Source organism: Mobula birostris, chromosome 9 (genome assembly GCF_030028105.1).
Source record: "Mobula birostris isolate sMobBir1 chromosome 9, sMobBir1.hap1, whole genome shotgun sequence".
NCBI classification, from domain to species: domain Eukaryota; kingdom Metazoa; phylum Chordata; class Chondrichthyes; order Myliobatiformes; family Myliobatidae; genus Mobula; species Mobula birostris.
Window position 1 is genome coordinate 23,715,360 of NC_092378.1, and position 15,737 is coordinate 23,731,096.

At 40.0% G+C, this 15,737-nt stretch overlaps 1 protein-coding gene across 3 annotated transcripts in view; it reads left to right on the forward strand.

Moving 5' to 3' along the window:
• The window catches only part of dock4a (dedicator of cytokinesis 4a), a 365,685-nt gene that overhangs the window by 329,049 nt on the left and 20,899 nt on the right, over positions 1–15,737 (forward strand). For all 3 annotated transcript variants that reach the window (XM_072267619.1, XM_072267621.1, XM_072267620.1), the window contains exons 45-46: positions 11,091–11,212; positions 13,695–13,815. In XM_072267619.1, the coding sequence (XP_072123720.1) occupies positions 11,091–11,212; positions 13,695–13,815 (243 nt within the window). The remainder of the gene's footprint in view (positions 1–11,090; positions 11,213–13,694; positions 13,816–15,737) is intronic.

The following is a 15,737-nucleotide window of genomic DNA, read 5'->3' on the forward strand; positions in this document are numbered from 1 at the left end:
AGAGTTATAGTAATTGGTTGCATTATGACCTGGTATGGAAACAATGCCCTTGATTGGAAAATCTGTCAAAAGGTAGTGGATACAGCTCAGTCCATCACCGGTGAAGCCATCCCCACCATTGAGCACATCTACACAGAGCACTCTTGTGGGAAGGCAGCATCCATCATCAAGGATCCCAACTACCCAAGTCATGTTCTCATCCAACTGCTGCCATCATTAAGGAGGCACAGGAGTCTCAGGGCCCACGTCACCAGCTTCAGGTACAGTTATTACCCCTCAACTATCAGGCTGTTAAGCCAATGGAATAACTTTACTCAACTTCACTTGCCCCATCACTGAACGGTTAGCATAACCTCTGGACACTTCATCTCATGTTTTCAATATTTACTACTTATTTATTATTATTATCTATTTTTCTTTTGTATTAGCACAGTTTGTTATCTTTTGCACATTGGTTGTTTGTCTGTCCTGTTGGGTGCAGTCTTTTATTGATTCTATTATGTTTCTAGGATTTACTGAGTATGTCCACAAGACAATGAATCTCAGGGTTGTATATGGTGACATATATTTACTTTGATAATAAATCTACTTTGAACTTCGAAGTTCACCATGGCATTAACGGAAGCACAGCAACGTTCCTTCTCACAAGCAAGAGGCATATCTCAGGAATGCAAGAATACATAGTTATATATACAAGAAAAAGACAAAGGAATTGCTTTAGAATTATTTTTAAGCATTTTGTATAAATATAATAGTAGTTTTCTGGATTTGGAATTGAAGCTAACGCTGTGGTGAAATGCAAGCTTGGCACAAAAGGCTGGATTGAAGGAAGGCGCTGATACGTGTAGAGGGCAAATGTGCTGAGGAGACCAGAACTGGGAATTGTTCAGTGCAAATGTTCAAGAAGTTTATCTCTGAGACCCATTGGCAAGCAATGCTGGTTGTCACAGGGGCCCCTGTTCTTCATCCTCTTCACTTCTCCTCACGGATTACTTCAAAATAAAGTAGAAATGCTTCCAGCTGTTTTCAGCGTGTGATCTAATATGTGTTGATCATTTAATATGACTTGTGCACATTGATGTCTTTGTTTTTCCATTATACATGGACTCAGAATTGAATTATATAGTGCTGATTTTTTAAAAACACGTGAGGGTCCTATTTTAGCACAGAGGCATCTCAGTTCCAGGGGGATTTATTTATTTTATTTTATTTTATATAGAGGTACCTCACGGTAACAGGCCCTTCTGGCTCAACGAGCCTGCGCCGCCAAATACACCAAAGTGACCAATTCACCCACTAATCCATACATCTTTGAATCCGAGGAGGAAACCAACACAGTTAGAAACTCCTTGCAGTCAGCAGCAGCAATTGAACCTGGGTTACTGGCGCTGTAAGGCATTACAGTAACCACAACACTGAAATCTCCCTGTTACTTGGCACATAATCCTGCATGTTGGTTGATTAACATTCTTCATTTTCAAAATGGTTAGTTCATATTTTATACTTGCCTAAACTTGGTGGCTGGACAAATGTCTTGGCAAATCAGTACAGACTGTAGCCATTGTTCCAGTTTGCCTTGAGTCTTCGTACATCTCTAGGTTAAGTTGTAACCTTCGTCCTGTAAGCAGGACAACAAATTCACTTCCTGTGCACTGTCACTGCAGTAAAATTGGTAAACATGAGGAAATCTGCAGATGCTGGAAATTCAAGCAACACACACAAAATGCTGGTGGAACAAAGCAGGCCAGGCAGCATCTATAAGAAGAGGTACAGTCGACGTTTTGGGCCGAGACCCTTCGTCAGGACTAACTGAAAGAAGAGGTAGTAAAAATTAGTGAACTGTCTCAAGGCCAATCTGCCATTCATCATGCAGTTAACCAGTTTTCATGATTCTAAATCCATCTTTATGAATAAGCAGTGCACGTGGGTTATACCTGCACTTGGAGTGGATTCCAATTTTGAGATGATGGTGTGTGCTAAGCACACAAGGTTCTACAAAACAGAAAATGTCTGTCTATCCCAATGCGTCCAATTTCATTTGATCACAGCTGCCGTGCTCCTCGGTTCCATCTTGATACCTGCACCTCATTGAAAGTCCCATCCTCAGTCCTGAGTTTATCAATTGGATTTATACCCACAAGCATTCTGTGGCTCAGTTTTCCAAATAAACACTAGCAACTTTCCCTTTGTGATAGGTGGGGATGGAGTGGCATGCATGCTTATCAGATGCCAAACTGAAAGCAAATTGCTACCTTTGGCATTTGTTTCCTGTTTTCAGAAACTATTATTCAATGTTCAGAGTAAATTTATTATCAAATCACATATAGGTCACCATAACCAACCCTTGGATTCATTTTCTTGCGGGCATTCAGAGTAAATACAGGAAATACAATAGAATCAATGAAAGACAGCCCGGACAAACAATCAATGTTTGATGTGTTGGTGTCAAAGGGTTAAGGTATGTGCAGAAACACTTGATTCAGACATAAATTGAAACTATATAATGAAAGGGAACTAGCAAACTGCTGGAAGAATGAGTGGGAGTGTATGCATGGATTGACATTGTGTTAGAAGGAGGAGGAGAGACAATTTGCCTGACGTGTCCAAGGAGCAATTCTCCAACTTGAATGTTAACAAGAAAAACATGTTGGAATCTAGTACTTTGAAAAGGTACCTTGGTTGAATCTGTCACTTTTTCAGATTGTAGCTGCAGATTTGTGTTAGGTTTGGACTGCCTATGTGAGTCAAGGTAGCAATACCAAGGCGTCTGCACATCAGCCTTCAGACTGGACTTGTAGATATTGTCTTCATATTGCCAGCTAGAATTTCATTTGGAAAGTCAGTGAAAGAGCTGGAAATGATAACTAGCTAGCATTGCTGCTTCATGTGGATTTCATGAGTGAGAACACAATCTTTTTGAGATTCCTCAGATTCTGCCCACAAATCCAACACCAGGTCACACCTGAAAAAAAATGTAAGCATAAATTTATTTTTTTTAGCGTGTCGCACCTGTCAGCCATTCTTGTCTGGCATGTGGTGTCAGGATTGGTCTCCTTTCAGATTAACCAGGTCACGATACGAATGTTCCTGACTCGACCCTTTTTTTTTCTACGAGGCCGAGTGGCTAGCTCGACACCCAACGCGGCATGGATAGAAAGCGTGCTCGGGGGGTGGCTCGACTTGGATTCGAACTCGGGAGCCTTCGCTCCAGAGTCCAGCACTGATCCTATTGTGCCACCAGCCGGCCAAGAATAAAATGAGCTGTTATTATTTACAATTTTGGAGTCTGGAATAATTCCTTTAATTATGTAAATGATTTTACTTTTTAAAAACTTGCTGCTTAATTACTTAATTCACTTTTAATAGCCTGGTAGGCTTCTGATTGTATCGAACAACAAAGCTGGGGGAGTGATTTTTGCTGTCAGCCTAATGCTTTGCAAACTATCTCAAAGGCAAGGCTTATTCTGGACAATGCACACGGCACATACCCCTAGTAGAATGTGGCTAGCAAAGACGTTTGACCTTCTGGACCTAACCAGATCATGTTGAAGGCATGGACTCCCGTGCCAGTGATCAAGATGAAGAGTTCATTACTCATGTCAGTGAGTTAGACTGGCGGGAAGAGTATAAAAGGCGATCATTTTTTCTTTGGCAGTTTGATCGAGGAACGACTGTGCAGGCGCGTGGACATTAGCGAGTTAGACTGGCGGGAAAAGTTTAAAAAGAAGACAGCTTTACAGAGCGGGCCTCTGAGGAGCAGGCGACGGAGTAGAGGTAGACAGAGTAGGAGGGCTTTGGCTCAACAGGGCTTTGGCAGTAAGGGGTTGAGGTGAGGTAGGTTGCCTGTGTAGAATAGAAATAGGAAGTATGTCTGTGAGGCCTGTGTTCTGCACTGGGTGTCAGATGTGGGAAGTCCAGGAGACTTCCAGCTTCCCGGAAGGCCACATCTGCACCAGGTGCATCGAGCTGCAGCTCTGTGTTAGGAAACTGGAGCTGCAGCTCAATAACCAACGACCTTTGTCTCGTCAGGGAAAGTGAGATGATAGAGAGGAGCTATAGGCAGGTAGTCACATCGGGGTCTCGAGACAGATAAGTGGGTAACAGTCAGAGGGAAGGGCAAGGGTCAGATACTAGAGAGTACCCCTGTTGCTGTCCCTTTTAACAATAAATATTCCTGTTTGACTACTGTTGGGGGGGGGGGGAGACAGTCTAACTGGGGGAAGCAACTGTGGCCGCGCCTCTGGCACAGAGTCTGGCCCTATGGCTCAGAAGGGTAAAGGAAGGAAGAAGGCAGCAGTAATAGAGGACTCTATAGGGGTCAGACGGGCGATTCTGTGGACGCAGGAAAGAAACATGGATGGTATTTTGCCTCCCAGGTGTCAGGGTCCAGGATGTTTCTGATCTAGTTCACGACATCCTGAAGTGGGAATGTGAACTGCCAGAGGTCATGGTATGTATTGGTACCAATGATATAGGTAGAAGAAGGGAAGAGGTCCTGAAACAGACTGCAGGGAGTTAGGAAGGAAGTTGAGAAGCAGGACCTCAAAGGTGGTAATCTCGGGATTACTGCCTATGCCACACGACAGTGAATATAGGAATAGAGTGAGGCGGAGGATTAATGCGTGGCTGAGGGATTGGAGCAGGCGGCAGGGATTCAGATTTCTGGATCATTGGGTCCTCTTTTGGGGCAGGCGTGACCTGTACAAAAAGGATGGTTGTACTTGATCCCAGGGGGACCAATATCCTGGTGGGGAGGTTTACTAAGGCTATTGGGGAGAGTTTAAACTAGAATTGCTGGGGGGTGGGAACCAAACTGAAGAGACGGAGGAAGGGGTTGTTGGCTCACAAATAGAGAAAGCTTGGAGACAGTGCAAGAGGGAGGATAGGCAGGTGATAAAGAAAGGATGTGTTCAAACCGATGGTTTGAGATGCGTCTATTTTAATGCAAGAAGCATCATGAACAAAGCAGATGAGCTTAAGCATGGATCAGTACTTGGAGCTATGATGTTGTGGCCATTACAGAGACTTGGATGGCTCAGGGGCAGGAATGGTTACTTAGAGTGCCAGGCTTTAGATGTTTCAGAAAGGACGGTGGGGGGGGGGGGCGGCGGGATGCAAAAGAGGTGGGGCGTGGCATGGCACTGCTGATCAGAGATAGTGACACAGCTGTAGAAAAGGAGGAAGTCATGGAGGGATTGTCTATTGAGTCTCTGTATGTGGAAGTTAGAAACGAGAAGGTGTCAACTGGGTGTTTTTTCTGGACCACCCAATAGTTACAGGGACATCGAGGAGCAGATAGGGAGACAGATTCTGGAAAGGTGTAATAATAACAGGGTTGTCGTGGTGGGGGATTTTAATTTCCCAAATATTGATTGGCATCTCCCTAGAACGAGGAGTTTAGATGGGGTGGAGTTTGTTAGGTGTGTTCAGGAAGGTTTCCTGACGCAATATGTAGATTAGCCTACAAGAGGAGAGGCTGCACTTGATCTGGTTTGGGAAATGAACCTGGTCAGGTATCAGGTCTCTCAACAGGAGAGCATTTTGGAGATACTGATCATATTTCTATCTCCTTTACCATAGCATTGGAGAGGGATAGGAACAGACAAGTTAGGAAAGTGTTTAATTGGAGTAAGGGGAAATATGAAGCTATCAGGCAGGAACTTGGAAGTATTAATTGGGAACAGATATTCTCAGGGAAGTGTACGGAAGAAATGTGGCAAATGTTCAGGGGATATTTGGGTGAGACAGGGAAAGAATGATAGGGTACAGGAACCATGGTATACAAAGGCTGTTAAAAATCTAGTCGAGGAAAGGAAAAGCTTACGAAGGTTTCAAAACACTAGGTAATGATAGAGATATAGAAAGAAGATTATAAGGCTAGCAGGAAGGAGTTTAAGAATGAAATTAGGAGAGCCAGAAGGGGCCATGAGAATGGCTTGGCGAGCAGGGTTAAACAAAATCCCAAGGTATTCTACAAGTATGTGAAGAGCAAGAGGATAAGACATGAGAGAATAGGACCAATCAAGTGTGACAGTGGAAAAATGTTTATGGAACCGGAGGAGATAGCAGAGATACTTAATGAATACTATGCTTCAGTATTCACTACGGAAAAGAATCTCGACGATTGTAGGGATGACCTACAGTGCATTGAAAAACTTGAGCATATAGACATTAAAAAAGAGGATGTGCTGGAGCTTTTGGAAAGCATCAAGTTGGATCAGTCTCTGGGACCAGATGAGATGTACTCCAGGCTACTGTGGGAGATGAGGGAGGAGATTGCTGAGTTTCTAGCAATGATCTTTCCATCATCAATGGGGATGGGAGAGGTTCCAGAGGACTGGAAGGTTGCAGATGTTGTTCCCTTATTCAAGAAAGGGAGTAGAGATAGCCCAGGAAATTATAAACCAGTGAGTGGTTGGTAAGTTGATGGAAAAGATCCTGAGAGGCAGGATTTATGAACATTTGGAGAGGCATAATATAATTAGGAATAGTCAGAACGCTTTGTCAAATGCAGGTTGTGCCTTACAAGCCTGATAGAATTTTTTGAGGATGTGACTAAACATGTTGATGAAGGTAGAGCAGTAGATGTAGTGTATGTGGATTTTCAGCAAGGCATTTGATAAGGTACCCCATGCAAGACTTATTGAGAAAGTAAGGAGGAATGGGATCCAAGGGGACCTTGGTTTGTGGATCCAGAATTAGCTTGCCTACAGAAGACAAAAGAATGGTTGTAGTCGAATCATATTCTGCATGGAGGTTGGTGAACAGTGTTGTGCCTCAGTGATCTGTTCTGGGACCCCTTCTCTTCATGATGTTTATAAATGGCCCAGATGAGGAAGTGGAGAGATGGGTTAGTTAATTTGCTGATGACACAAAGGTTGGAGGTGTTGTGGATAGTGTGGAGGGCTGTCAGAGTTTACAGCAGGACATCGATAGGATGCAAAACTGGGCTGAGAAATAGCAGATGGAGTTAACCCAGATAAGTGTGATGTGGTTCATTTGGTAGTTCAAATGTGATGGCAAAATATAGTATTTATGGTAACACTCTTGGCAGTGTGGAGGATCAGAGGGATCTTGGGGTTTATAGAAGCCTCTATAAAATAAAATATTGCAAACCTAATTTATAAATCAAAGTATACAATTTTGCATATAAATGTCAACAATTTTCATTTAATCATTCTCTTTCAGGTACTGTCTTAATCTGGTGACATTTGCCACTTGCTGAGCATTGCCTTTGATTTGCACTGAAGTATGCAGATGACTGGCAGATGATCTGATTAGTACTGGACCTTGATGGGCTGCATTTGGACTGTAGTCTGTGCTGACTGGCTAATGAGTGACAGAAAGGGCACTGTTGAAATGGCTACAGTAAATCTGAAATGCTGTTATACTGAGAAGCAGCAGCAGATTTGTGCTCCATGAAGCCACTGTTGACCCTTGTGAGATATATCTCACTGCTCTTCATAATCTGCCAGAGGATGGGTCACACAACTGTAGCCCTTAGATTGCTGATATTCACAGCAATGGTAGCAATAGTCTGAGCTTGTGTTGGAATTCTAATCTATCACTGCAGCAGGCAGATGTTGGGCATCTTCAGAAACAGTTACAGTTTTGCACAGAAATACATTAATAGAGCTGTTGTCAACCTTCCATTCTGGGTTTGATGGACTCCAAGTTTTGCAGAAAGGCTAATTCCAGGTTGGAGTTGCACTCCTCAATTATTCTTGACATTGTACAGTATGCCGGCTTTTTGATGGTTCTATTTACGCACCAAGTGTTTATTATGCATATCCATCAAGCTTCTTCGTTCAACTTCCACAACAGAAACCTCATCTCAATCATTTGTAGGTAGAGTTCTGTGCAACTTCGTCCTGAATAAAGTTGGTACCTATACTGGCCTCTTCTCTTGCCCGAGGTGCAGGTCATTGATTCTTGACACCTATTCAAGTACAATCTGAGAAGTTGTGTGGCATCTGAGTTGGAACAAGTGCTACTCCTTTAGCTTTACTCTCTTTTTGCTCACTTACAATGACCTGGAAAGGTGTGAAGATGGGATCCTGAGCAGGCTTCTCTAGAGTCAGTGACAATCATTGTCCTTTTACCTCTCACCAGAAAATCAAGTCATTTTGTCGTGTTGCATGAAAGGTTCTGAACAGAGGAAGTTCAGCATTGGCTTTCTTTTACTAAAGATGCTAAAATGTGTTCATTTCCTTTTGAAAATGATTTGAATAAATGCCAATGAATCAGAAAGACCCATTGTTTCAGTTAAACATGTGAGGTACATCCAGGAAAACTATGCTGCTGACCTTTGTTAAAGTGGATGTTTCTCCACTCCAACTGACAGAAAAATACAAGGCCAAGATTTACTGTCCATGCCGTTGCTATTTATGTGTAAAGTATTCAGCAACTTGAAGCAAGACTAGATGGAGTTACCCTGTCGTGGAAGTTGCACAGAAGCATCTCATTCAATAAATAATTACTGGATGCATTGAATGGTATTAAATTCTGATACATGCATAGCGGATAAACTAATTTTGACTTTCTGAGGAGGTTGAAGAGACCCGGATTATGCACATCAGTACTCACGACCTTCAGCAGAATCACAGTACAGAGCACCCTAACATGCTGTATCACTGCCTGATACGGAAACCGCACTGTGGTGGACAGGAAGGCTCTACAAGGCCCAGTTGCCCAGCGTATCTCTGACATAGCCTACCTACTGTCAAGGATGTATATACAGAAAGGTGCAGAGAAAAGGCAGCTATTTTATGAGTGATCCCACCCACCCTGCTTATGCACTGTTTGCCTCGCTCTCGTCAGGGAGGAGACTACATAGCATCCACGCCACGTCCACCAAACTCAAAAACAATTACTCTCCCCAGAAAGTAAGATTGATCAACATCACCCAGTAACCCACCCCACCACTCTCCCCCAACACCATTACTTTTTCATTTTCTATCAGTCACCTTATTTTCATACGCTCTTGTGCCTGGTGTTACTTTAATCATACTATCTATATAATCTTATGTATTTATATAATTTTATTATTGTGTTTTTAATCTTATGATTTTTTTTGTGCAACAATGGATCTGGAGTAGTAATTATTTTGTTCTATTTTACGCTTGTGCACTGGAAATGACATTAAATAATCTTGAATCTTGAAAATTAGTGTTTTGACTATTTCTGTCTAATTATACTTTTTAAACAATATGATGCATCTTAATGAATAGCAAACTAACCCCCAACACAGAAAATTAACTAGTGCAAATATGAAGTTCTAATTCTCTCATGTTGGAGACTCAGAAGCTAAATTCCATTTTTTTTTACTTTCTACCTCATTTTTCTCTCTTGGTTAAATTAATTTTCCTGCTCCCTATTTCACTTTCTATTCTTGATTTGTGATTGAATTCAACATTAGAATTTCTCAGAATCAAGGTTGTTTATTGAATAGTTTTCCAATTTGCTGAGTTAAGGATGCACTTGTCCTGTAGATGATGCTCTACTACTTCCATTCTCACTTTCCAACACAAATTTTACAGCAATTAAATGAGTAAGAAAACACCTAATATACGGTGGGCGATGTTTGTCTGCCAGTAGTTTATGGCCCATGGTGCAATGTTTTGTTTTACATTTCAAGAGTGCTTCAGTAGCTGGAAAGAGGTTTATGAGATCTTGAAGCAAGGAAAACATCATATAAATTGCCATTTTTTCTTAAGTTCAAGTCCAAAGTTTCAGTCAAGGTATGATTTCAGTGGGGGCTGTGGTCGTTGCAGAGTTTAAATTTAACCAAGTTTGCTGACGGTATAAAGTTGGATGGAAAAGTACACTGTAACAAAACAGCAAGAGACAGCCTATTGATCTGTGAACCATTTCAGTGATTGGGCAAGAATAGGGTTGATTTCCTTTAATATGGGGACTGTAGACTTAGGGCTTTAGAACAAAAAATAGAAAAGAAGATTTTAAACAGAATGATGAATAACCAGACTCTATATTCAAAGCAATTCATACACTCTTGTACACCGATGTTAAAGTTAACCTAATGGACAGAAAGGTATTATAAAGGTAAATCATGTATGAACCTAACTCAATCAGAGTTGAGCTGCAAAATTAGGTCTTGTGCGTTTAACTATCTAGCAGTACTGTGTACAGTTTTAGTCATCTTCCTTGGGAATACACTTGCCTTAATAGATGTGCAACAATGAATCATAAGATTCATTCCTGTTTGTAGAGGAGAAGTGAGGAGCGTTTGTCCTATGAGGAAGAATTGGTTAACACTTACCAAGTTTACAAGACCATGTAATCTTATTGAAATGGAGATCATATTTCTGAAGTGATGAAGGTTCAGTTTTTCTTTCTGGCGTTGCTGCCTCACCTGTGAGATGTTTCTAAATTTTTTTGGTTTAGTTACTCATTTACACCATCTGCAGTTCTTTGATTTTCAACACATAGAGGCAGTCTTGCTTGCTTTTATTTAAAGGAATTTATTAAGCCTAATGAATTTTACCTGCTGAGAAAGAAAAGACTAACAATCACTTTGAATGAAGTATTTTGATTGATTGCTTCACTTTTCTTCCATCATTTAGTCAACTTTGCCTGGTGTGCTATGCTCGTTGCCAATGGTTCATCACAATAAGTTTCCCAAATGCTTCCCCCACCCCCACTCCCCTGCCACCAAATCCCTTTACTTCTGCTTAACTATGTTTTATTTTGAACCTTTACCAATCTGTGACAGTGCTGACAGTGAATTGTAGAAACAGAAGTGTGCCAACAGATACTAAGGTAAGGGGACAGAACAGGTCTAGGTTCATAATGTGCTAGTAGTTAAGATTAGTGGATATAACTATGCGTCTTTCTTTCTTAAATGCAAAGCAAAATCTGAGATATTTACAAAGCAACAAGGAAGCATTTACGATTTTTCAGATGTATGATATCATAAGAGGTAGCATGTAGAAAATGCTGTTGTGTGTTAAATCTGGAGAGATTTGGCTTAGTTCTGAAGATTTATATTTTCTGCATGCAATTACTAAGTGTACTCATAGTTACATTGCGATTATATCTACATTTTTTTATTGATTACGTTCTCTTTGCAGGACTTCCCAGCATATTCCCGTGTGAGTCCCATACACCTAACAAACGGAAGTCCCCGTACTTGCCGAAATCCTGCCCTGGGTGCTATAAGCCCAGATGGAGCCAGAATTGTCAACAGACGCAGGTAAGATTGCACCCAAGATAATATTTTGTTTTTGAAATGAACAGTTTCTCCTTAAGATTACAGTTTTTCATTTTTATTCACAGTGCACAAAAGAAATGCTATGTTCTGCACATCTTAATTACCTAGGAGAGCAGGCAGTTGAAAGAGCAGTACATATAATTTTGGTATAATTATTCTTCCAGATTAAAAAGTAACAATTTAATTCTAATGCTCTGCTATTAACCCTACAGTTCTTCATCTTTTTAACCAATTTTATTTGTTTATGCATATTGGAAAAAAACATTCTTTTATAATGAAGGAAGCATGGTCAAAATGCACACCGATTACTGATGAAGGTGATAATGCCTTGCATACAAACATTTGGATACTTGCACCACAGTTTAGAAGATACTAAGTCTTAGCATCATGCAAACCTTCCACCAAGTCCTACAGCAAAACAAACTGGCAGCAGTTTAATCCCCTCCATCAGCAGAATTAGGGCCGTGGCAAGATTAAAATTTTAAATGATTGAGTTACCACTCTGAACCCATTACGATCACACTTTACCTCTACTGCTGTGAAGAAGCTTCTCGGTGCTCACCTGAGAGGGCCTCATTAATCATAGCAAATTGCAGTTTTATAGTTCACTTTGTGATTCAGAGCAATTTATGGAGTTCACTGTAAGGAATGCATGCCACACCTGATCTGCTCACAACTTAGCAGTCAACAGAATGAAACTCAAAAAATAAATCTGAATTATTTGTTTTTGACCAGGAGTAGCTACCTCTAAATAAAATGTTAGGGAATAACCTGGGAATTGTCAGGTATCCATGATAGTGTCCAAACACCCACCTCTACACTACATCTCTGAATTGACTTTCTTGCAGCCACTTTTGTAAAACATTAACCCTTTTCAGCCCCCTGGGAAATTTGTGAATCAAGTGCTTTATTAGTTTACAGATAAGTATCATCACTATACCTATTCAAGTGAGATGTCCAAAATGAACATATGAACTCTTATTGGCAGACGAGTGAGTTGCAGGGTAACCTTTTTGATTGTTGCGAATTTATCGAGGTATTAATCCAGATTAGGCTAAAACTAATTTCAATTCCACAAAGGAGTTTGGCAAGCACACTCCTCTGTCTTTACAGAGAGACTTAATTCTTCTAATCTGATGGTTGCCAAATGCACCTTCCCTAACCATCACAGCTCTAATTTGCTCCAAATGTGAACTAATCAGTTTGCATAGTGGGCTCCCCCTTGCTAATCTAGCTGTTATGTTGTTTTCCCATGCTTATTGTCTACAATCATTTTAACATTCGTTCCAGATAACAACTTTCTGAGGCATTGTCTTAATTCTTTATCTATCTGGATTTGTTCTCTACTAAGTCTCGCTTCTCCTTCTCTATGAATATTTCAGCCAACATAGTGCTTACCGTCTTCTCTTACCAGGAGGAGAACTGACCTTTATACCACCAATGCACAGCTTCATAAATTTTCATCTGGAAACAATCTTTTAGTGCATGTTAATTATTTTGTTATCTAATGCTACTAATATGTTAATTACAATCCTACAACTTTCTGATATAGCACTGAGCCAGTTGCAGTGGAGTACCTATGTGCAGTATGAATCTTGCCATTTTAATTAGGATCTGCTGAAAGTGGGCGAGGAATTCCAGGGAGCCCCCTGATACTTAAAGACCCAATCAGAAACAAGGAAGTTTAGATTAGTGATGTAGATATTAGTTCCATTGTTTAATTAAAATAGAAGGTATAATTAATATCTGTCCATACTGAAGGAGTTACGTATTGACATGCTAGATATCCTCAAACATTTTAATAATTTCAGGTCTACATTTGTTTATCCTTCCCTTTTTTCTGTCCCCTCCATTTAATCCACGTCCACACAAGAAACATTGCAGTTTTGGGCATCTAGAAAATTCCTCTGGTTGATATGTGAAGAAATTCACATAAGTAAAAGCAAGCAGATTCATCTCTATGTCAATCCATCCTTAATATGCCTCACACACTATTCCCTTCCGCCTTGATAATTTAACACATTCTAACCATCCTTTAGGAAATTCTTGAGTGCTTACATCAGCTGCTGCCAATACGTATAAGCAGGTGAGAAAAAACACTGCAAATCTGAAAAAACTTGTTATTACCATTTAACAACTAAGTTCTCAATCAATAACCCACTGTGTAAATTGAAGCACTAAGACTCTTAACTTATTTCCATTCAGCTGAGCACTAAATATCCTCACTGCAAAACTGTCTAGTGTTGTAACATCAATCAAAAAGAAAAATTGAATAGTGGAGTTTTTTTGTAGAATAAAGATTAGTCATTCAATAATTATTTAAACATTATTTTTCCAATATGAGATTTTCGAGAAAAAAGATGATTCATGCAATGATTATTCAATAATCATCTATTCTGTCAGTTTTAGGAACTGATCACATTTTCACTGTTAATGCTGGGATGTGTTCTGATATTTATTGCAGCCCATTAAGTTACCCAGCATTCAACAGATATTCTTCTTCATCCTTGTCATCTCAAGCATCAGCTGAAGTTAGCAACATCACCGGGCAGTCTGAAAGCTCTGATGAAGTCTTTCATATGCAGGTATATTATGTCTTCTATAAATGAAAATAACTAACTATTTTAGTAAACACCTTTTCATTTAAGCGGGTAATCTGAGTTAGTAAACACAAAATACTCTGCAGATACTGGGGTCAAAGCAACATTCACAACACGGACACTCACAACCGTGTTGTGAGTGTTAATCTGAGTTAGTAAAAGTACCTGCTATGCAATGTTGTTTCTGTAAGTCTCAGAGCGTACACAGCAGTACAATTGATGAGCAGGAGCACATGATAATTTGAATGAAGTCAGCAGCAGCTCGAGTCCCATTCCCATGGAACCTTCGTATGAAAAGAATATTTGACCATATTGCACTGTAATAATGCTTCACTCCATCAATATTTTAAAAGTTGTTTTGGAACTCAGGACACCTTTTGATCATCTTTCTTCAACTCTGATCCTATGATCATTCCAGTATTCAGAAGCACTAAGAATGCCTACTATTTATGCATGGTGCATGAACACTGGGGGAATATTTAAATAAAAAGCACCCTTTTTAGACATTTCTTCTCTTTCAAATAATGTTTGATTTTCAGTTTTAATTGCTGCCTGTTTGCTGCTTGGGTATCTTTTCTCCAGAAATATTAGCACAGTGAGATGCCTCTTATAGCCTCCTATCCCTTCAACTACACTGAATTTGGATTTTCCTTCAGGCCATTTTCTGTTTTCTCTCTTATTTTCATATATTTATCTTGAAGCATTCTGTATTCCTTCAATAATTCATAGTGTATTCTTGATAACAGTCATTCTAGTAAATTTCACACTTGTATGCTGTAGGGAATACTTACTGTGCTGTGAAGTACTGTTTTTTCTGTATTGTTAATAACCTTCCTGTAACATTCGTCTTGTGATCTGGCTGTCATTGATTTTATTTCAACTGTTTCTAAGTTTATCACTCAACCAGTTTATGAGTTATTAAACACAATAGTATTTATGCATTAAATTAAAAATAACATTGTATATATTTTTAAAACTGGCTTTCATCTTTACCATCTGGATGATTTTTATCTACTTGTTATGAATGGATTGGCTGTCCTATGCTCAGAACCAGGTATATATGCCTGCACAAGAATGGCAGCGTCTGTTTTTAGCAGTCAGATGTTTAATAAGATAATTATATGCTGCTCTAGAACAGACTCCAATGATTTCAACTATAATTGAATGTTGCTTCATTGGCTCGAATTTCCTTGGCCAGCCAGGGTAACAGTTGTTGGTTCCAAAGAATCTTGTTCGGTTTCTGGAAGTAGCTGGTAATATGACTTGAGATTTTATCATTTGAGGAAGGGGGGGATAAGAAATGAATGCTGCTGAAAAGGTCTGTTGCCTTCAGTCTTTAAGGAATTTCTATGTGCTGATGACACTGATAAGATGGCAAAAGTTATTTGAACTGGCAATCTAGCAAGCTCTCAATTGTCCATTCTACTTTTCATTTTCAGAATATTTTCAGCAGTGGACACATCGTGGGCCATTAGCATTGGTGCTTGGCCATGTAAGAAAATAGGCTATACGATTTCATTGTACTATCGTAGTACTTAAGTACTTCCTATTTTAGTGACTCATTCGGTTGGAAGTGATGCTATGATAGCGTGATGCTATTACAGCTCAGAGGGTTTGAGTTCAATTTCGGCATCCTCTGTAAGAAAGCTTGTATGTTCTTCCTGTGTGACCGTGGGTTTCCTCTGGGTACTCCAATTTCCTCTCATAGTTCAAAGACATTCTGGTTAGTAGGTTGATTATTCATTGTAAATCGTACTGTGATTAGGCTAGATTTAAGTAAGTGGGATGCTGGACAGTGGGGCTTATTGGGTCAGAAGGGTGTGTTCCGCATTGTATCGCCAAATAAATTAATTGAATTAAAATAATAGAAGATGGCTATGAAGGTACTGGACTAAGTCTAGAAACAT